This window comes from Metarhizium robertsii, assembly GCF_000187425.2.
Source record: "Metarhizium robertsii ARSEF 23 chromosome Unknown MAA_Scf_7, whole genome shotgun sequence".
NCBI classification, from domain to species: Eukaryota; Fungi; Ascomycota; class Sordariomycetes; order Hypocreales; family Clavicipitaceae; genus Metarhizium; species Metarhizium robertsii.
Genome location: NW_011942215.1, coordinates 34,344 through 54,801, shown reverse-complemented (window position 1 = coordinate 54,801; position 20,458 = coordinate 34,344). Strand labels below are relative to the sequence as shown.

General features: G+C 50.2%; 6 protein-coding genes across 6 annotated transcripts; 4 read left to right on the top strand and 2 right to left on the bottom strand.

Moving 5' to 3' along the window:
• Positions 1-359: 359 nt before the first annotated feature.
• MAA_09045 (Phosphorylase superfamily protein) lies at positions 360-2,132 on the top strand (the record flags this gene model as incomplete). The annotated part of the gene is made up of 5 exons (XM_007827043.1): positions 360-965; positions 1,022-1,259; positions 1,331-1,446; positions 1,499-1,630; positions 1,686-2,132. 5 exons carry the CDS (start codon positions 360-362, stop codon positions 2,130-2,132), a joined length of 1,539 nt encoding a protein of 512 aa, XP_007825234.1.
• Positions 2,133-2,807: 675 nt separating this feature from the next.
• Positions 2,808-5,282, top strand: MAA_11380 (Mitochondrial substrate carrier; the record flags this gene model as incomplete). Its single annotated transcript, XM_011413374.1, has 1 exon — positions 2,808-5,282. One exon carries the CDS (start codon positions 2,808-2,810, stop codon positions 5,280-5,282), a length of 2,475 nt encoding a protein of 824 aa, XP_011411676.1.
• A 573-nt stretch (positions 5,283-5,855) lies between these two features.
• On the top strand, positions 5,856-7,448 carry MAA_11379 (uncharacterized protein; the record flags this gene model as incomplete). The annotated part of the gene is made up of 1 exon (XM_011413373.1): positions 5,856-7,448. One exon carries the CDS (start codon positions 5,856-5,858, stop codon positions 7,446-7,448), a length of 1,593 nt encoding a protein of 530 aa, XP_011411675.1.
• Positions 7,449-7,863: 415 nt separating this feature from the next.
• MAA_09044 (uncharacterized protein) lies at positions 7,864-12,198 on the top strand (the record flags this gene model as incomplete). Its single annotated transcript, XM_007827042.2, has 5 exons — positions 7,864-7,890; positions 7,947-10,208; positions 10,273-10,939; positions 10,991-11,506; positions 11,567-12,198. The coding sequence occupies 5 exons, from the start codon at positions 7,864-7,866 to the stop codon at positions 12,196-12,198; spliced, it is 4,104 nt and encodes a 1,367-aa protein (XP_007825233.2).
• A 3,495-nt stretch (positions 12,199-15,693) lies between these two features.
• MAA_11378 (uncharacterized protein) lies at positions 15,694-16,964 on the bottom strand (the record flags this gene model as incomplete). Its single annotated transcript, XM_011413372.1, has 2 exons — positions 15,694-16,213; positions 16,285-16,964. The coding sequence occupies 2 exons, from the start codon at positions 16,962-16,964 to the stop codon at positions 15,694-15,696; spliced, it is 1,200 nt and encodes a 399-aa protein (XP_011411674.1).
• Positions 16,965-18,651: 1,687 nt separating this feature from the next.
• On the bottom strand, positions 18,652-20,323 carry MAA_09043 (Cytochrome P450 CYP620P1; the record flags this gene model as incomplete). The annotated part of the gene is made up of 2 exons (XM_007827041.1): positions 18,652-19,735; positions 19,806-20,323. 2 exons carry the CDS (start codon positions 20,321-20,323, stop codon positions 18,652-18,654), a joined length of 1,602 nt encoding a protein of 533 aa, XP_007825232.1.
• Positions 20,324-20,458: the final 135 nt, after the last annotated feature.

The window sequence follows — 20,458 nt, the reverse complement described above, 5'->3', positions numbered from 1 at the left end:
CCGAGTGTGTCAGAACGGGTTCGAGGCCCTGCCGGAGTCGGTGGCGCACCCAACGTGCGATTCCGCCGCCTAGCATTGGACATTGTGCGCAGGCCATTGAAGAATATTGATTTCAGCTCCGTTCAGGTCTGCGCAGGCCAGAACTTCACTGGAAAACATCCAGCATTCGTTGCGGGCGCCATCCTGCTGATCGCAGTCGGGATGGACGCGTCGCCGTGGAAATCGCGTGCGGCCAAGTTATTAAATGCATGCTCCGCTCCGGTGTGAAGCATCTCGAGCACCCGGATAGTCCAAAGAGCGAATCACATAGGTGCGACAGTAGACATTGCTGCCGTGCCCTCCGAGAACCCTTGCCCGCCATGCCGACAGACAAGGAGAGCCGTTCGAATCTGCGCCGACTCCGTAGTCGCCCGGTATGCATCATCTGCGGCCGGCCGGCCGAAGCACAGGAGATTGCGCGGGCGCTTGGCATCGATGACGAAAAGCACCGGCTCAGCGGCCATGACGTATCCATGGTGAGAGACGGCCACACATTCCACTTGGGCGAATTCAAACTACCGTCCGGGGATATCCTAAAGTACTACATTACGAGTTCCCTGCGCCAGGGAATCCAGTCCTTTGCCGTCAGCGCGGCCATACTCTTCAACACGCTTTCTCCTCGGTTCGTATTGCACGCGGGCGTCTGCGCCGGCTTCGACGACCCCACGGGGAAATTGGAGCTGGCGCTGCGCGATGTAGTATTTGGCGAAGCGGCCATCAACTACGAAGAGGGCAAGTGGGAGGCGCAAGGACCCGGTGGGAATGCGGTATTCCTGCCGGACTACAAGCCGGTCGCTGTCGAGGCCGGAGACATGCAGGGGTTTACCAAGTCGCACAAACGGCACGGTATTCGTTACGGCGAGTACATATCTGGGTCTTCGGTCCGAGGCGACGCCGCGCAGGTATTTGAGAAGATTCGATCGTCGGTGGGTAGATGTGCTCATTCATTTACATGTTGGACGAAGCCTGATTCATAGACTAGGTCGGCCGAAACGCCATCGCTCTCGATATGGAAGCGAGCGCGTTTATCCAGCTCTGCAAACATTTCGAGCCAAAGGGTCCCATTTGCCTAGGTGTGGTGAAGGGAATCTCTGATTTTGGGGACTCGAAAAAAGGGGAAGACGCGTCTGCCTACTCTGATGCCCTGAATAATACGGCCGTTGCCATAAAGGATTGGCTCACTCATAGAATTCCCAACACGAGGTGGGAAGTTGATGAGAGTACGTGTCGGAGAATTGTCATGGGGTACGTTGATGGAAATGCCAGGACTGCCACTGACTTGTACATGTAGGCGATGAACCTGGTGCCAAGCTAGTGTCTGGGTATTACGAGAACTTTGTCCGCCGTGTGATAGACAATTACCTGGAAGGGCTACCGATTGCATATAGACACCGGCCCGAGGTTGCGGTACGTTTGAAAATATCTTCCCAACGCCAGACACCACTAAATGTTGGCAAAGATACCCGCCAGCGAGATCAAAGGCTTCATTTCGGTTCTACCGAAAGACCAAGACCCACAGTTTGTCAAGGAAATTGGCCAGATCCAACGGACAATATTAGAATATGGTGTAGAGGAGATCAATATTGGAACTGTAAGCGTCTTTTCGGGCATTCGTCCCCTGACGAGCACCGCTAACAGAATGAAAGAATGCTGCCCAGCGATACGTTCATTACAAGGGAGGGTACTTCCTCGACTGGTGCCGCACCGTAAACAGTCTTGTTGACGAGGAAGATGCCGAGTATCAGGTTGGCGTCTTTGGGAGAACCTTGCGAAAGCAGGCGTATTACAAGCAGGCTGAAGCCAAGGGTCCTCTGGCGCAAGTTCTTCCATGGGAAGAGGCGATGCACTTGCTAACCGATCTGAAGAATGACACGCAGAACATTCATCGGCAAGATGTAGAGCTTGTTGGAAAGAGATATGAAGAAACATTGCCTCGGGCCAAAACACAGAGAGGTTCTACTATGGCAAAGACGGAGCGAAAGTCGTCGGTCTCTCAGCTATTCACGTTTGGAAGATTTCGTCGACACCATAAGCCTAGTGGCAAAGAACAGGAGGCAGCAGTGAGCCCTCTTCCAGTAGTTGGCTGCAAATGAACTTGATCTGATTTATTTTGACGCGTTTTGTAGAATAAAGGGAAATATTGGATGGTTAATAGGTGGTGTATTTAGTATAGTATGGATGTAAGACCAGCGGTTCGAATACCAAGTTTTCTTTGATCAGTACGGAAATAGAAAATATCCAAACTTGTCTCTCGGATCTTTCTCGTCAATTTACCTGCGACTTTTTACAATTTCTTCTGTTATGTCTATGTGAGCATGTTCACAGAGTAAAGCCCAGAGACCAAAGGTGGTTGCACGGGCTGCCAACACAGCATTGAGCTGACACGAATGTGGAGAATGGGGAAGCACCAAAAGGGGCAGGCTGAAAATTGTGGCGTCTGATAGTCTCAGCTCGTCACTTTTATTGTTGTGGTTGTGAAACATATCAGCTTATGTACATTTCAGCTGCAGTGCGCCTTGCCATCGAGACAGCAACCGCCTGCAGATGGTCGACCGTGGTCTCGAACTCCCGAGTTTCGACCAGGACCAGGGTGCAAATCCCGAGTTGACTTGTTACCCTCGTATATTCCATCACGGAGACGTAGATAAAGTCGTACGGCACCCAAGATGTGCTAGATGTTGGTGCTATTTATACGCAGGGCGTTCAGAAGTAACTGCTCAAGGCCTTCAACTTTTCAATCTTCGGCGGGGCGGTTACTCATTCTCCTCATGGAAGGCTCCAGCAAGAAGAGAGCCTTCAGCGCCTCTGGCAATCCTGGAGGCGAGCAGGCGGCAAGGAAGCGACACCGTCTACCTCAGACCTGCGAGTGGGTGCGTCAGGAGCCAGTGTACCAGGCGTGGAAGGCGTGGAATGAGAGCAGCTCACCCGTCTTATGGATTCAAGGCCCAGTGGGCATAGGCAAGACGTTTCTGGCCGACTTCATTGCCGGCGACGTCGTAGGGGTCAGCGATGAATCACCGGTACTCACGACACACTGTACGGCACAATCTACTCCGGCGTTGTTAGTACATGACCTCGCAGCTCAACTTATATCATGTCCAGAAGCGCGCGACCTTGTAAAGATACGGGCTTCCAAACTCGTCGATAATACACACACAGGCACAGGGAGTCTGCCATACGATGCTAGCTACAAAATCTGGGACGAGTTCAGGTTTCTCGTCAAAGAGTCACCGCGCCTGACGCTTATAATAGACGGGCTGGACGAGTTGCCAGACGAGTCCTTATCACACTTGAAGTTCGACCTTCCGTCCAAGTTGGTTGAGCTGACCACGATACTGGCCGGACACGTCAGACTGCTTGTGCTCAGTCGGCCACAAGCCAGCATCCTACGCGCACTCAGGGATTCGCCCACTATTCAAGTAACAGCCGCCAAAGTTGCCGACGACATGAGACGGTTCTGCTCATCAGAAGCCGCCAAATACCCACAGCTAGGCTCGGAAGCCGACAATGTCAGCACAGCTGTAGCCCGGAAATCGGAAGGCATCTTTGTCTGGGCGTCACTTGCCATCAAAGTTGTCGCGAATGACACCGAAATCAACAAAGGCAATATTGACTCACACTTGGAGCGCCTTCCTACTTCTCTGAATCAACTTTACCGAGACTCGTTTGCGCAGCAGTCCAAGGACCTCCCCCAGACCCTTATTATGCTTCGAGACAGTATTCTGCGATGGCTGGCCTTTTCAACAAGGCCAATGACACTTGCGGAAGTAGCAAACGCCATATCTGCGGAAACCAACATATTCATCGCCGACTTGGAAGCTACTGCGGTGCAAGTATGCGGATCTCTGGTCAAGTTTGAGGACGGCCATGTGAGACTTGTCCATCACTCCCTCCGGGACTTTCTGCACAGCCAGGCGTCGGCGCCTGCTGAGAATGAAGCTGCGTGGATCGGCGAACAGCATCAGAAAATGGCGACATGTCTCTTGGCGTATCTCATGCACTCGTCATTCCGGCACATTGCTGATCTGCCGAGCTCGAAAGACTTTCGTAACCTCTATCCATTGGCAGATTACGCATGTCTCTATTGGGTCCACCATTTGAGCTTGAGTAAGGACGACCAACACTTGAAGGACCAGGTTGAGCTCTTCTTTCAATCTTCAAATGCAAGGGAGTGGATTATCAAGCTACTTCCTGAATTACTCGCGCACTCTGTCCTGCCTATTCCGCCTCGGCCACCAATTAATGCTCGTTTCTTCTACATTTCCATGATCAAGGCACAGGTGGTGAATTACTTTGAGCAAGACCGACGAAGTGAAGTTCGTCAGAATCTTGATAGATGGCTGGAGTCGATTTATGAGGGACTCTTTGCGGAGACCAGCACGAATGAGAAATTGACTCCCAACGAATGTCTACGCCGCCGGATTGAACTGGCCGAATTGTATAGTTGGTTACCAGAGCGTGGCGACAGGGTCGCGCCCCAACTAAGGGAGGCAATCGACATTTCTTCTCAATCCACGGATGGGGACAAGTGCCAGGACTTGCTCACCGCGGCTCGACAGTCACTAGCAGATGAGCTCAAACGCAATGGACGCTACGCAGATGCGCAAGAGTTACTCAAAGGACTAATAGAGGATATTACACGCACGTCCTCGGACGAGAATCCAGCACTTTCATTCGCCTACGACAGCCTGGGTTGGGTTCTGTCGCGTCAAGGCAACCTCGAGGAGGCAAACACGTTCCTTCGGAAAGCCCTCGATGCTTCCGTCAAGCAATTTGGATCTAGCTCTCCACATACGCTTCGGTCCCGTCTCACGCTGGCAGAAGTTCTGGTGAAGCTTGGCCGTAATGACGAAGCACAGGAATTGTACAGCTTTCTGGAGAACCAGCTGCGCAAATCGGATCAGGACGGTGGACAGATCACGGGTGACCTGCCCAAGGACGCAGTTGCGGACCTCAACATTCTCGCGGGCATTTACATGCAACAAGGCAAATACAGTGAAGCCAAAACCACATTCCGCATGGTGGTGGAAGAACGAAAAAAGATGTTTGGCGCCAACAGCCGCTTGACGTTGTGGGCGGAGATGCAATATGGTCTCGCGGCAAACGGGGAAGGGAATGCTGAGCAAGCAGAGGCCATTTTGTCAGGGTTGCTTCCGCGGCAAATCGACGTCTTGGGCCTTGAACACCAGGATGTGAAGGATGTTACGAAAGTGCTGCAAGATATAAGGGAAAAGCAGACTTGAAGTGTCGATCCTGGGGGCACAGGAGTTGGTAGCGATATGATCTAGGTCTAGGGACTATTGTTGCCTGCGGAGACAAGGATGACCTTTCTACAAGCCTCCTGCCAAAGGTTTATTGATAGTTTGACTGTCGATATGCCGCTAGAAGATGACGTGCTCATCCGAGCCCCACGCATGCATCAAGATGCCGTCGGCCCCAGAGTCAACGTCAACCAACTAACTAACTAACCAACTGCTGTGCCGGCGTATTAACCAGTGACACTATCCAGGGAGGGAATGCAGAACGTTTATTTTCACTCTAGATAACAACAAATTATAGTTTATACTAGTGCATATCTTTATTCAGACACTAAAAATATATAGTCAAGCTTAATTAGTTGTTGTGTGATAGTTATGGCGGGTCTTGACCTCCGATGATGTGCTCACGCTTACATGGCTCACAAGTGGATCCTCAAAGTTGGCCGACGTCAAGAATCATGTTATAAAGAACAAGGTTGAACGTCAATCGGTCCCCATTTGTTCACGTCTTTCTTTTTTATGCAGGAACCTCGCCGTACTCAGCACACGCATCCCACGATGGGTGAAGCGAGATCGCAACGTCAGTCGCCTCTGGGCGCTGGGAATCCCGGAGCCGAGAACGAGAAAGCAGAGGCTGCTAGTAGCTCTGGTGATGATCCAATTACCTCCCCCAAACCAAGCTATAATAAATCGTCCGGGGTTGACGCGGCCCTGGAACTTGTCAAAAAGACCCGAGACTTGTCAACAGCTCCTCTCGACCCAGCGCAGGAGAAACGCCTTGTTCGTCGCATCGACTGTCACATTATGCCGCTGATTTGCGTCGTGTACTTCTTGCAGTACATTGACAAGACGTCCATTTCATATGCCAGCGTAACTGGCATCCAAGAAGCCACAGGCCTTGTCGGAAACCAGTTCAACTGGGTGGCGTCCATCTTCTTTTTCGGCCAACTCGCGTTTGAATTTCCAACCATTCGGCTCATTCAACTCTTCCCTCTTGCCAAATACGCCTCCATCAATGTATTTCTCTGGGGAGCTGTCCTGGCCTGTATCGCAGCTTGCAAGAATTACGCTTCTCTACTAGTGTGCCGATTTTTACTGGGTGTCTTTGAGGCCGCCGTCGTTCCTGCTTGGGTGCTCTTCACTTCACAATGGTATACCAAGAAGGAACAGGCTTTTCGAGTGGGCATTTGGTTCTCCGTCTGCGGAGCAGCCCAGATGTTTGGCGGATTCTTCGCCTACGGTGTTGCCAGACATGTTGGCAGCGACCCCAACGCCGCGCTCCAAGGGTGGCAGATTATCTTTTTGTTCCTGGGCCTGCTTACTTCCGTGGTTGGAATTGCCTTTTACTTTCTGATCCCCGATTCTCCCGCCACGGCGAGGTTCTTGACCATGGAGGACAAGGCAGCCCACATTCAGCGAATTCGAAGCAACGAGCAGGGCATCGGGTCTGACAAATTCAAATGGAGTCAGGTCAAGGAAGCTCTGACCGACTCGATGACTTGGCTGTACTGCTTTTGGATTTTTGCTGCCAATATTCCCAACTCTACCGCTACCAGTTTCGGCAACTTGCTGGTAAAGGGCATGGGCTACTCTAGCCAGGAGTCTCTTATCCTCGTCACTCCTCTCGGGGCGTATGAGATCGTCGCCTTGTTGGGCCTGACGTGGCTTGCGATGAAGACCAGACAGCGAATATGGTGGTGCATTGCTGGCCATGTCCCGGCCATTATTGGCGCAATCTTGATGGCCACGACAAGTAGAGTTCCCGCGTTAATCGGGTACTACTTGACTGGTGGTATTCCTATTGGTTGGACGACGATTCTTGGATTACAGAGCACAAATGTGGCGGGTTCTACCAAGAAGGTTACGGTTGCATGTCTTGGAACCGTTGCCTACACTGTTGGCAACATCATCTCGCCCCAGACGTTTCAGAAGAAGGACGCACCGCGATATTTGCCGGCCAAGATTTCCATCTGCATTATTTACTTCTTGTGTGTAGTTGATCTGTATGCCATGAGGTGGGTGCTGGCTAGAAGGAACAGAATTCGTGATCAAGAAAGGGCAGCCGCTGGGGTTTCTTACGTTGTAGAAGAAAACCACGAGTTCTTGGATTTAACAGACGTCCAAAACAAGGAGTTTAGATATGAGTTGTAATCACATACTATCGAGATAGTGGCGACGTGTGTCGTAGCCGAATGGCAAGAGTCCGAAGCTTCGTCTGAAATGCTCAAACGGTTACGATGGACATCTCGAGGACCCCACTTATGCGCATGAAGGCCGTGATGCAGAACTCGTCACGGCGTAGAAACATCATTGATGACTTATTCTAGACTCAAGTGCTTGCATTTTGCCAGAAAATACTCTTATTGGACCGCCAGAAATTATCATTCACGCGTCTGTAAACCCTGCTTGGCGAATCAAATTGTGGAGTCGTGATTTCGACACCGCCTTCAACGTCACACGAGAAACGCGGGCCCCAAGTTGATAAAACGACGCGTCTTCAGCCACCCAACAATGTGGACAAGCTGCTCAGCACATGGTATCTATTGATGTATAACCTCGTGTCGCGATGACGCCAATCCAGCCGCAATGCCAGGTGAGGTGTAAAGATGTCCCCTCGACGAGAGCAGCACTAACCGCCCTTCGGAGCAGGCCCTACGTTTGTCTGATGGCCAGACATGCCAGGATGCCGCGACAAACGCAAACGGCCTCTTCTGCAGGCTCCATGCCAAGCAGGCTTTTGGTCTATACAAGGGTTACAAACGGCGTAATGCCCAACTAGACGCGATAGACGATGAAGCCCCGGCCTATCTTAAAAACTCCCACGTCCCTCTCGCCAACGACAATTTTGAACGCATCCAAGACGAGACGGTGCTTCGACAAGTACACTCCCATCTGTTTGAGAAGTATGTCTTGCTCAGCAAGGTCATCGATGCACGCAAGCTGCACCACAAACACTTCTACCCACTTCAGGTTGACTATGGTCACCAAGCATACCTTGACAAGCTTAGCAGCCAACGCCATACTGTTCTCCGGGCCTTGGCAATGCTTGAAAAGCGAACTGCCCAGGTATTATACGAGAAGGAGAAATGGTTTACTTGGGTCCGCAAAGTACAGGAGACGGAAGAAGCAAATGGCGAGAAGGAGCAGAAGAAGGTGAAGCAAGAAGCTGCCCTCTTCAAACGTCATATAAAGAATCTGCAAACCAGGCTAGATCTCATTCGACAAAGGGAGGAAAAGAAGCGCCAAGACGCATACCTTGAGGACGCATATAGAGAGCGAATGTCCACGTCGACGGATGAGGCAGACGACGATGGAGACTGGGATCCTATTGAAGATGCGGAACACGACAAAAGACACAATTACATTGACTTGATTAAGCACTTTCTCTGGATGCAAGTACTGGATGCAGGTGAGGATCCTGTACGCGCGGCTGGTTCAGACGCTACCGCTCAAGAGGCTGGCCACAGCAGTGAGCCGCAGGCAACCGCCACCAAGTCCAAAAAGAAGCAAAAGGCCAAGGGCAAAGCAGCTTCTAATAATGGATCCCGTGGATCTTCAGGCTCTCCCAACGTGGCTAGTAGAGGGCAGAAGAGACTCTTGGCAATGCAAGAAAGCGGACAAGCTACGACTGGACCGGACCAGCAGGAGCCAAACATGATCAACATTGAGACGGAAGTAGAAATGAGGAAACGGCTTGCAGAAGGAGTCAAGAAGAACTACGATGACGTTTGGGGTTTCCAGATTGTGGGCACATTTGAGAATCCCCACGAGACTGTCGAAAAGACGGCACCCATGACGGATGACGAGATCGAATCGGTCATCAAGGACATCAGGGAAATTAAACGACTGCTATTCAGCCGCCTCATCCTCGCAAAGGCATCCATGCTACCCGCTGCTATCCGAGCCCACAGCGTAGAAGAGTTCCTCGACGACGCCGATGTTGCCGAATCTGATCTGCGAGACATCTGTTTAAAGGTTGCAGACCCTACTCTTCAAGTCATAAGAGACGCGTGTGCCGACTTTGCCCGAGGAGACGAAGCGGACGACGACGTTGAGGATTCTCTCGACGATGAGGACGATGAATCATTTTCAGAACTGGTCACTGAGGACCGGCGCTACGCGCACCTTCATACCCATCCCTGGCTAATAGAGAAATATCTCAAGAAAAGTGGTTTGTTTTCACAACAACAGAAAAAGTCCAAGTCACGCAAGACCGAAGTCACAATTTGTGGCAAAAGCATCTGGAACCACGCCAGCGAGAAAGCCATGTCGCGAGACGGCTGGCTCCAATTTTCTGTCATGGCCAAGGACTGCAGCTTTGAAAATGCCATCCAGTTATGCCGCAACTGGGCTGAATTCTCGGACCTGAATCTGCTTACCCTCTGGCAATTCTTCCCAGCGTCCAACTGGGCCGCGTGGGGCAGTAACAGGATGGTTCAGCAGCTTCAACAACTAGGCTTCTTTCCTTACTTTATCGACTTCGAGGCTCAACAATACAGCCGACATACTCAGGTCAGTGGTAGAAGCCACGGTCGACGTCAACATGATATTATTGAGACGCGAAACATCATTGTTGGCCACATGAAGCGCAACGACGCCGTCACTCGCCGATTTTTGCAATATCTTGTAATGCGGGCTGGAGAGCTGCTGGTCCTCGTGCGTGACGGCAAGACTGGTCGCGTCATTACAGCTCCTCCCGAGGAACAGTTGTGGACATACCGCCAGAAGCAGGGTATTGGAAGAGCTTCCAAAAATGAGTATGTCAACGTCCTGGAGGTTGGTCCCGTATATTTCCAGATACTCGACGCGTCGCGGAAATGGCGTTTTGGATTCGATGACTATTACGACGTCTTCATTTGGGACTTTGTACCTTGTCAATCGGCAATAGAAACTTACAACGTCATCATACAAGTAAGTTCATATCTCTCACACCGGCAGTTTTGATGCAGGGTTGCCTAACAGGAACGCACTTCAGGAACTTAAGAATGCATGGCGGATAGCTAATGCGCGCGACATTTACGCGCACATGGAGCCGCTCTTGCGCACTCTGACCCGGGAAGAAGGCTCAATGCGCACTCGGCAAATTAAGGCAGGCGAGGACGTTGAGACCCTATGGCACAAGCTGACGGATGAAACGAACGAGTTTGTGCTTCTCAACATTAACGGAGAGTCCGTGACTAGTCGAGACGCATCAGACGCGTCCATGTCGCCATACTTGTTTTATAACGAAGCCAACGTCGCCGAAGACCGAGTACTATTCCCGGATGAGCTCATCTCAAACAACCGAAACGTGCCTTTCAGGGAGATTAAGAATGGCGTGAAACGAATCGAGAGCGGTATTTTACCCAGCAGGCTCCGGCATGCTATCAAAAGCCTGAAGGGCAGTGCGCCACTGCAGTTAGAAGATGAGCCGCGAGGACCGCCGTCTGACGCGAATTACGATGAGGACGATGGTCATCTATGGGATCTGCCCAAATTATGGGAGTCCGGTATAGAACAGGTGCGAAAGGAGACGCTTATCGGTGAACGAAATAACCTTCTCAAGCGGACGGGGCTAGACGCAATGCAACAGAGCTTATCATTTGGGGAGCGACTTGATGAAGCAGACAGCATGGAAATAATGGAGCGTGATAGGTCCTCTGGTGAGTGGAACTAGCTATGACAATCGCAGACGAAGCTAACGTATATGGCAGAGTTTAAGGAATCAATTCATGAAGGAGATCTTGAACCAGGAAGTGTTGAGAAGTATTACCAGGTTCAAGAGAAGATTGATGAGATCCTTCGGCATAGCCATTCTGGGTCAACAGACTGGGTCTGGTTTGTCGTCGAGATAATGGATTGGCTTCAATTGCGTGCCAACTACGAAGACTATACTCACGACCCCTTCTCGCCATGGCCACACAGTTTTATTATCCACGATCTAGTCCGGGCGTTTGCAACCATGGCCATGTTCTTTCCCGGGTTAGCAGCGACCGAGCTTGTAACCAAGTTCCTTGAGTCAACTGAGTGTAAAGAACTCTGGAAATCGGATCTTTTTAGCCCGAAGCAGCGAGCAGTAAACCTGCCTGATCGAAGAACTCGAACGAGTTACAAATATCGCAAACCAGAGTTCTGGGCAAAGTGGAAGGAAGTCTTGGACTCACGGAGCTATTTCACCGATGTATACCCCTTTGACTGGAGCCTTGCGCTCCGCCCCATCATTGCACATTGTCAGTCAAATCCCGCCAGCCCATCCACCAGCGTCGCAAGGTTTGCTAACAGATTGACAGTATATCGAGCGGGCGTGGTCGCGCCCGCATACTATCAAAGTGATCCGCAAATCGTCCCTGGCACGGCCACGGCCAACACGGAGCCTCACCGGCCCGACAAGCTAGATCTCTTCATCAACTATGAAGACCCATACAACAACTGCCCCCCGACGTACCCCCCGTCCTATATTCACCCACACCAATGGCCTGCCCTCCTGCCGCTTGCCCAGAAATTCGCCAAGGACCACCAAAGCGCGCGTTTTGCGCTTCTTCGGCTGTGGTCAGCGCCGCACTTCTACCCTCTGATGGTTGGGCCGCAAAGCCGGCATGGAACCAGCTTCCTCGACAGCGCCGGCCGAACGTGGCAGTGGAAATTCGTGCCCAAGGATATGCCGGGGAGCGAGTTCAGCGCACACCTCACCACTTCGAGGCGAATAGAACTACTGCAAAAACAGTTTGGAAAACGTGTCGTTAGTCGTGGAGACTTGATTTTTGTCATGGCAGAAGATGCTGAGGAGCTGCTGAAGATGTGCACGGCCGTCACGTTTGCCATTCAGACGAAGCCGTGGCTGAGAGAAGTGGATCTTTGGAAAAGCTTTATTGATGTAGATATGGACTTTTTGGAGAGCTTGGACGATTTTTGGCTAGATTGATAGGATAAAGAGTTACCATGTTGGAAATTCAAGTTGATACATGATTGGTTGTCTTAGGTGTTTCCCATGGGCAGATAAATAGAAGACGACCAGGACGGGGAACAGCCCCTGCATGTGCTTGTGGTGTCTGTTGAATTTGATGGCCGTTCCTCTAGTCATGTCTTTGTCTTCCGTAGAAGACTCTTCAGAAGGTGATGGGCTTGATGCTTGTGAATATATCCTGCGAAATTGTTTGTAGGTTTTGTCATTTTGAAAAGTGAGAAATGCAAACAGAGCACATGCCGGAACGCACCTGGGCTGCATTCCATGTCCTACCCACAGCCTAGCTCTTCGCAATGTTTGAAAGCCAGAGTTGGCATTGTACATGGGGCAGCGGTTTACCGCTCAACTAAACATATACCTCGTAGAGCTAGCAAGTCTTCAACAGGTGAAATACAGGGCATCTACAACCGAGAGGTATACAAGGTTAACTAAGACAGGTACTTGTGGAATTCCCTTTTGCTTGGTGTGGTTTAACCTTGACATGCTCCAACACTCCAACCTCGAGCGGTCTATTAGGCGCGGTCGTAAAGTCTTGCCAGAGATAAGATGATTCGCCGCGGCGTCTCGCAGAGTATAATTAACGCCTAGTTGTAAACAAAAGTGCATATAAGGCATTGCTCATAACCAATAGAATATCACGATGTGTCCTTCTGTTTAACAATGACCAATCAACAGCCACAGCCCAACGTAAAACCGCCTCGTCGCAAAATGGCCAGGCCACGATATAAATTGTCTTGATTTGGATTGCCTTGTAAGATAACTGAGCTCGTCATTTTGCATTAATGATTTTATGAGTTATCTGCGTTGCGTCCGTATTGTCCGAGGCTTTGATTTTGGAACCTTGCTGCGTCTGACCAAGTGTTACACGGAAAGGGCCCGACAGATTGTGAAGCCTAATAAAGGGGGCTTTACTAATAAAGGACCTATTAGTTATATAAATTAAACACGTGTTTAAGTAAGGGCCTTAAGTATATATATACTCTTTTTATATATATAATAGTTATTATTTCTTTTTTTCTCTTAAAAAATTAAGGACTTTAAACACTCTTTAATATTATCTTTAGATTTAAACCTCTACTCCCTGAGCCTCGTCAGACCCCGCTCACCGCATGGATTGCTTGAGCTCGAGACGCTTGGCTTGCGGCTCCTTTTTTTTTTTTTTTTTTTTCAAACGAGCCCTTTGCATAAAGGGGGCTATGCATAAAGGGCGAGTGTGTTACCTCTGCACGGCCCTCGGTTCTCTCTTCGCGGGAGGTTTTGCGATTGGATTTTTGACGAGGGTTCCCAAGGCATTCTAGGAACGACATGCTACCCGACAGGGCAACAACAAACACAGTTCGTTAATGGATCAATGTATTCCGTGTCTACGAGGGTTTAGAGGTGCTCGGTGCAATGAGAAAAAAGGATATGACGAGCGAACATACCGCTGCATGAGTGCCCCATAGTATCTGTGGCCCGATTCTTATTGCCAGTCACAGCCCAAATGAGCAGAAGAGTAATAGAAAGAAGGGGATTTAGAGAGAGATACATGATGGAAGCTCGCTTTGGATGACAGTCCTATAGTCGACAACCACATCCAGAACTGAGGCAGAGGAGAGGTAGAAGACTGTATTGGCTTCACAGAAAAAAAGGAGCAGAGCTGTCCTGACCTAGTTCGTACTTCCCTGCTCTTGGAGAAAGAATCACAGTGATTTATGCTTTTACCAGGCATTTCTCTATCCGTTTAGACACATTATCTGATGGAGAAGCTGGTAGCCTTGTCGTAGTGTTTCTTGGCTCAAATACCGTCTTTTCACAGTGGGTTGGTGGGTGGTGTCTTCTTGTAATTCGAGCCCGCATTCTTCTTGATTACAACCCCGCTCACGCCACGCATTCTGCGGGGAAAAGCGCCTCTTTTGGGCACTGTAATTGGGCGTGTAGCGAGATGAAGCTTTGGGAGGACTGATGTCGAGATCTCTGACATGCGTCAGGGCCTGAAACATGCATCAGAATATATGTATGAATGCTGGAATCCGGTATTAGGGTCTTTAACATTGCCTGCGATGGTATATACAGCTATCAGAAACTGATCCGGTTGGCTGAAGCATTAGAGCTTTCTGAAACTAGACACAATGTTGGATGACAGGTCTGAATAAACGGCATACCACGGAAACCGATGCTTCAAAGCCAACGGCAACCGGATATGGAACGATTTTCAGGATAGATCTGGAAGAACACTACCTTGTGATGGTGAAGCTAAAAATGGAGGTGATATAGGAGCTCATGGCAACTCGATATGCAGCACTAATCACCCTTCTCATTCTTGGGATGGGAAAGATCGTTTGTGTCCTCATGTGCTCGCGGCCTGGATATCAACTTTATCAACTTGAAAGAGTGTAGAATAAAAAAAGGAAATTGTACAGAAGTATACCTACAAGTATAGTAGCGTTGCTGCTTGCAAGAAAGCTTGTTTGTTTTGTTAACACTACATGGAATTTATGCTATTTACTAGTATAATCTTCTCTATGCTTCCTCATGTATGTATTACGTGGTCTGTTGCGGTTCTCTGGCTTGGGTACGGCCAGGCACATTGTGTTTTTCACTTGCGCCTGCTTGATGTGGTGATTGCAGTCGACGTCTATTTGGATAGGTTAAAAAAGTGTGATAGTAAATACTTCCACTTGTAGGAAAACCATGCCAGGTTGGTATCCTTGGTGTCACACGGTTACACGAGGGCTATGGTCACGAGACCTAGGGCAAAGTCCCTCACCGACTTGTATTTAAAGACCCCTTTGGTCAACGAGGCCTTGAGGAAAACCAAGGACCTTTGATACCAAAGACTGTTATTAGATGAATTGAGTCATTGCTCCAAGCCTAAGCCCTTGTCACACTTGGTTGAGTGAAAACCCTACGCCCGCATCCCCTGCCACCAAGCTGCTTCCTCCCCTGAATGCTGGTTCAAATGCTGTTTTGCAATCTCGGCTGCAAAACGCGCCGTTTGCCCAGTTTCAACCACTGACCCTAGAGCTTGAGCTAGAGTTGGCCGATTTTTCTGGTAGGTTTTGTACGCAGGTCCATTATGTATATATCACTTAACGTATCTGGGTCTTTGGCGGGTTAAATGGTTGGCCTTGTATTCGCAAGAATCTAACATATAGGCAGCGTGACAATATAATACAGCTGGCGGTTACTCCAACCTACCACCACCAAAACACCATTGCCTTCACAATCCAGAGTCTCTTATTTTATCCAAATATCGACATCTGTCCAAACTACCGTGCTCTGTACGGCTGCTACTAGCAGTCTGGTTGGTGCTCTATCACATTCTCCGCGTCAACATCCAACTGTCTAGGCAAACAAAAATATAATGTTTGGTATACACCAGACTCATTGTAGTAGAATGATGCGTAGCTATGTATCGGCGCCTCGCGCTTCCGGTTAAGATCCCCACTAGAATGTATCCGGTTAATGCGTCTATTTGCGAGAAGTCTGCCGCGGTAAAAGGGGAGGGAATGCAACGTACAAGGCAGTTTCAAACATGTCTCTATATCTTCCGCTAGAAGCCCACTCTTGGTTGCATTGTTTCAACATGATTTCGAAATTCTCCACCGTATCCGCATCGCTTTTCATGTAGGCAAAGACTGGCACGTACAACTTCACTTCAGGGAGGTCTTTACCAGGGGTAATTTCCAAGGAAAAGAATAGCTTCATGGCTTGTTGTACCGCGTCATTTACCGGCTTTTCATAATCGTCAGCGACTTGGTCCTTCTCCTGCATCATCAGGTGCCAAATCGTCCTCAGGGTTTCCAAGCCTTTCATGGTTGGTTCGTCCCGACGTCGACCGCCTAGGGTTAAACATTGCCGCACGGTATTAAACGAATTAGTAGTGGTATGAATGTACATTTTAACCCGGGCGCGATATAAATCCTCTTCATCAACGAGCTCAATTGACAACATGTCAATAGAAGGGGATACCACACCCTCGAGGAGGAATCTGCTCCCAGTCAGCAAGAAACCTAATCAAGGAAAAAGTAGAGGCAGTAGCGCAAGGTGGGCCAGACTTACTCGGAGATGGCTTCGACAGCTTTGGAGTTTATTGGGGGTTCCAGATTACGCAAAAGGTTCCAAATAGTCTCATTTGTCGAGCTGCCAGAGCCAATCTCCTTGACTTTTGGACTCACGTACAACTTGGGAAGAGCCCGGGGCCCATCCAAGTCGAAAGCAAACGCAGCAAAGGGCAGCCTTGATACGGGTTTTGTTTCCAGTCCCGGCGGCAGGAGGCTTGCTATCCACTTTTGCAGGTTTTCCTGCGATCTCTTTGCTTCTTCGGCAGTGGGAGTGAAAGTCTCTAGTAGCCTGTCACTCCAACGCCTGCTAAACCCTAGTTCTGCACAAAGGGATGTCAAGCATTTTTGCACCGTCTCCACCGCATATATATCGTCGTCGTTGGACCAGGTCGAGCCCAGGACCTCGGCGCAATATCTCACCGTCGGCTTTCCAGAGCAAAGATTGAGGCTGAGCTCGATCGGCGAACCGCTGTTTGTAAGCGAGCTTTTAATAGGATGTAGCGCTGTTGGTCGAGGTCCAATATTGGGGAGGACATGTTCGCAGAGCATTCGAATGTGTTCGCCTTGGTCCGCAGCTGAATAGCCAGCTGCCCTGAGGAAGGCAATCAAGGGTGAGATGCTATGGCGCATCCAAAAGCCCAGGTCTAGGCTGGTGACCGGGCGAGTCTGATCAGCCATTGCAGCGTATGGCATATAAAATCGACGAATAGAATCGAGGTCGTGTGCCGGGGTTGTATAGGTGGTCAGGCTTGTGATACTCCTTCCTATAAGTGTATGAGGACCTGTTGGGGTATAAAAAGACAAACACCCGAGGCTGTGTACCGTTGCATCGCGCATGCGGTTTTATAAAAAGATTTTCTCATTAGTCTAACTTGATATATCCTGACGTCGGGCGTAAGAGGAACGTCATGCATATTCATTTCTGCAGGAGAAGTCGATTATGGCAACCAACCCGGCGGGCTACATACATGTGATTATGGGTCTGTACGACATATAGCCCCAATTTACACATACGTATACGGAGTATTCGCTACTCAAATTAAAGCCGTACGGGGCTACAAATATGCACGTAGGTGCTTCGTGGCTATCGCTACTCGATGCTTGGTGTTGGTGCCACACACAGAGAGAGAGAGTCATGAGGGCACACTGACAAGATGAATATCGGCCATGTTTGGACAAGAGCCGCTATCAATGGATCCTCTTTCTCCATAGATGAACAGTCAAACCCGATAGCCGCCGTGACTCTCGGCCCGAATTACACCTCCGTCCGTCCGCTCTTCCCACGCTTAACCTCCCGCCTCCGCTGCTCTACCCGCCCTGCAGGAATAAAAGCTCCAAATATAGGCTTACATGAGCTTAAATATCCCGCAGCTATTGACCCTTTGTGTAGTCCTCCTTCCCGGGGTTCCGCTCTACCCCAGCGTTCGCCTACGTCTCTTTGACAGTGTGTTTTAAAATTCCAACCATCTGTTTTCGCTTCATAAGCTTGAGCACCCTCGCGGCCTCTCTCATGCAAGGCCGCGACCAAAAACCCGTTTGAACCATAAGTTAGCTTGAGCCCACCACGACCCGCGCCTATGTAGCAGCCAAGAAGCGGCGCGGCTTATCATGCAGCTCTCCTTTCCAGGGTGCCGATATGGAGTCGTGCCGTGCCGCTCGACGCCATGACGCCGTGTCACTCTTCGTGTCACATTGCGGCTGTCGATGGTATGTCTCGGTTTGCGACCCTGTGTATTTGCGCAAATGCCGCACGTGCTGGCTGCCCTCTGTTCCTGTGAGACGTGGAAGAACATGCCAAACAAAGAACTGCGCCACTCGGGTATTTTTGTATCCCTAATCTGGTTATTCAGGGCTTCTAGTTGCCGTTCCATATTGAGGCGTCCTGTGATGTCTTCTATTGGTCGCATCTGCATAAACTTGGCGTTTGTCTGTCTGGAGTCTCGACAGATTTGTTTAGGATAAGTGGGACAAGATGATAGACTCTTGAATTTCTGTAGGTAAAACAGTGCATATTCGTCTTTGTACATAATGAGGGATTTACTGCCTGAGCCTCCTGATCTTGATACAACGTTGGCCATGCTATCTGTAGCCAGCTCGAAAGTAGGCGCTCCTGTGAGTTGCATTCTGCCTTTTTAATATCCCCGTCATATCCATTATATAAGTACACTAACGCATCGCAATTTAGTCGTAGCCTAGCCGATTCCCAAGTGAGCAGCCTGATAGTTTCTTCTTATCGCCGCATTATACAACAAGAAGCCTGTGAACACACACGTACAGCCCATCCATTGGTCTGCCGGCAAATACAAGAGGGTAACTTGTAACCCATCACCCTGTGACTGCGGAAGATCTAACAGTATCAAAGCTGTTAAAACTTGAGGCTTTCAAACCCCGCTGCATGGAGGGCATCGGCATTAGCCTCCTTGCCAGAAAACCCCATTGCATTATTTCGAATGAGCGAAGCATGCTTTTCGCTCCGAGGGGTAATTTTGTAGGGAAACAAGGCCGGGTGATCAATCAATCCAAATCCGCTAGCCACCACCGGCTCTATTTCCTTGCCCTCGTCATCGAGAGCCTTGCTTACGTTAAATACGGCCAGTATTTGGGCAACGGTTAGAAATATAGCGGCATCCGCTAGGTATCTCCCCGGACAAACTCTTCGTCCAAACCCAAATGCCACCTTTGCGGGATCCGGCTCATCCCGCGGTGGCAGGTACCTCGCAGGGTCGAATGTCTCCGGATTCGCGTATACTTGGGGATCGTGGAGGAGCCACCACACGGCGGGCAATATAATAGCGCCCTTGGGGACAAGGTATCCTTTCAACATGATGTCTTTGCTGGCGGCATGCGCCACGCCCATTGGTGTTACGGGAAACCACCGCAGCGCTTCCTTGACGACGCTGTTGACATACGGAAGTTTGCTGCGGTCCTCAAACTGCGGGAGACGATCCGACCCCGTCAAGCCATCAATCTCGAGCTGCGCTTGTCGCTGGACGTTGGGGAATTTGACAAGGGCGAGAATCACGCTGAAGAGAGAAGAAACGGTCGTGTCCGAACCCCCGGCGTACAAGATTCCCGCTGACCACTTGATCGTCTCGGCGGCCACGGGGTCGAGCCGCAGGTCCTCATCTTGCAGTTCTTGAATGAGCCTAGAGACGTAGCACGGTGTGTGAGCCTGCTGCGCCATCTGCTGCCTTACAAAATTGTACGGAACATCCGTCACCATCTTATTGATATCCGTCGACTTCTTGGCAACTCGTTGGAACGAAGCGCCAGGGAACCACTCGGGGACGTGTCTGAGAGCAGGCAAGAGATCGACTGCATAGCTCATGGGCACGAGGGCCTCGGAACCCCTCCTCATCATTTCTTCAATCAGTTTCACCAGGGGGTCGATTTTTTTGTGCTGAACCGTGTAGCCGTATGTGATCTTGAGTATGATGGCTCCGGCTTTCCTGTTTGCTTCATCTTCAGTCACTCCAGACGAGAAATGCGCGCAACTCGGACCATGGTAGTTGAACTCACGTTTTCAAGCTTTGCCAAAGATTTTGCGGATCCTCCAGAAGCCGCAGGAGCAATCGCCCAACTTCTTCCTCTTGCACGGCATGATACTTGTCCACTAGTGCCTTGGTCCCGAGTTGCTGGTGTACGACTTTGCGCTGCCTTCGGAAGCTGTCGTCGTAGGGCCGGAGGCTGAGGTACTTGCCGAAACCAGACAAGTTGTGCGCAAACTCGAATCGCGGCCGTTCTGATGTCATGAGCGACTTCTTTTCCATCAATTCCTGAATGGCCTCTAGGTCATGGATGATTACCATGGTCTGTCCGAGCACGGTGACGGAGCTGATGGGGCCGTAGGTGTCCTTTTGCTTCAGCCAATGCTGATACTCGGGCACACCCTGCGGAGGTAGGTCCGTAATATTCCCAAGGAGCGGCCATGGCTTGGGGCCGGGCGGGAGCTGGGATTTTCTTTGCCTGTGGACGTATAATCTGTACACCAAGTAGACACAGGCAAGAAGGGCAGTGGCCGTGATGGAGGAATGCATTGTTGCTGCAACGGCTGTGAACTCAGATTACGACATGTCATAGTCCGGCCTAGAGTGCGAGAAATGAGGGATTCTACACGTATTTAAGCCCAACTGTACAACTTGCTACATCGGTGCAGATGGACGAAACAGGCG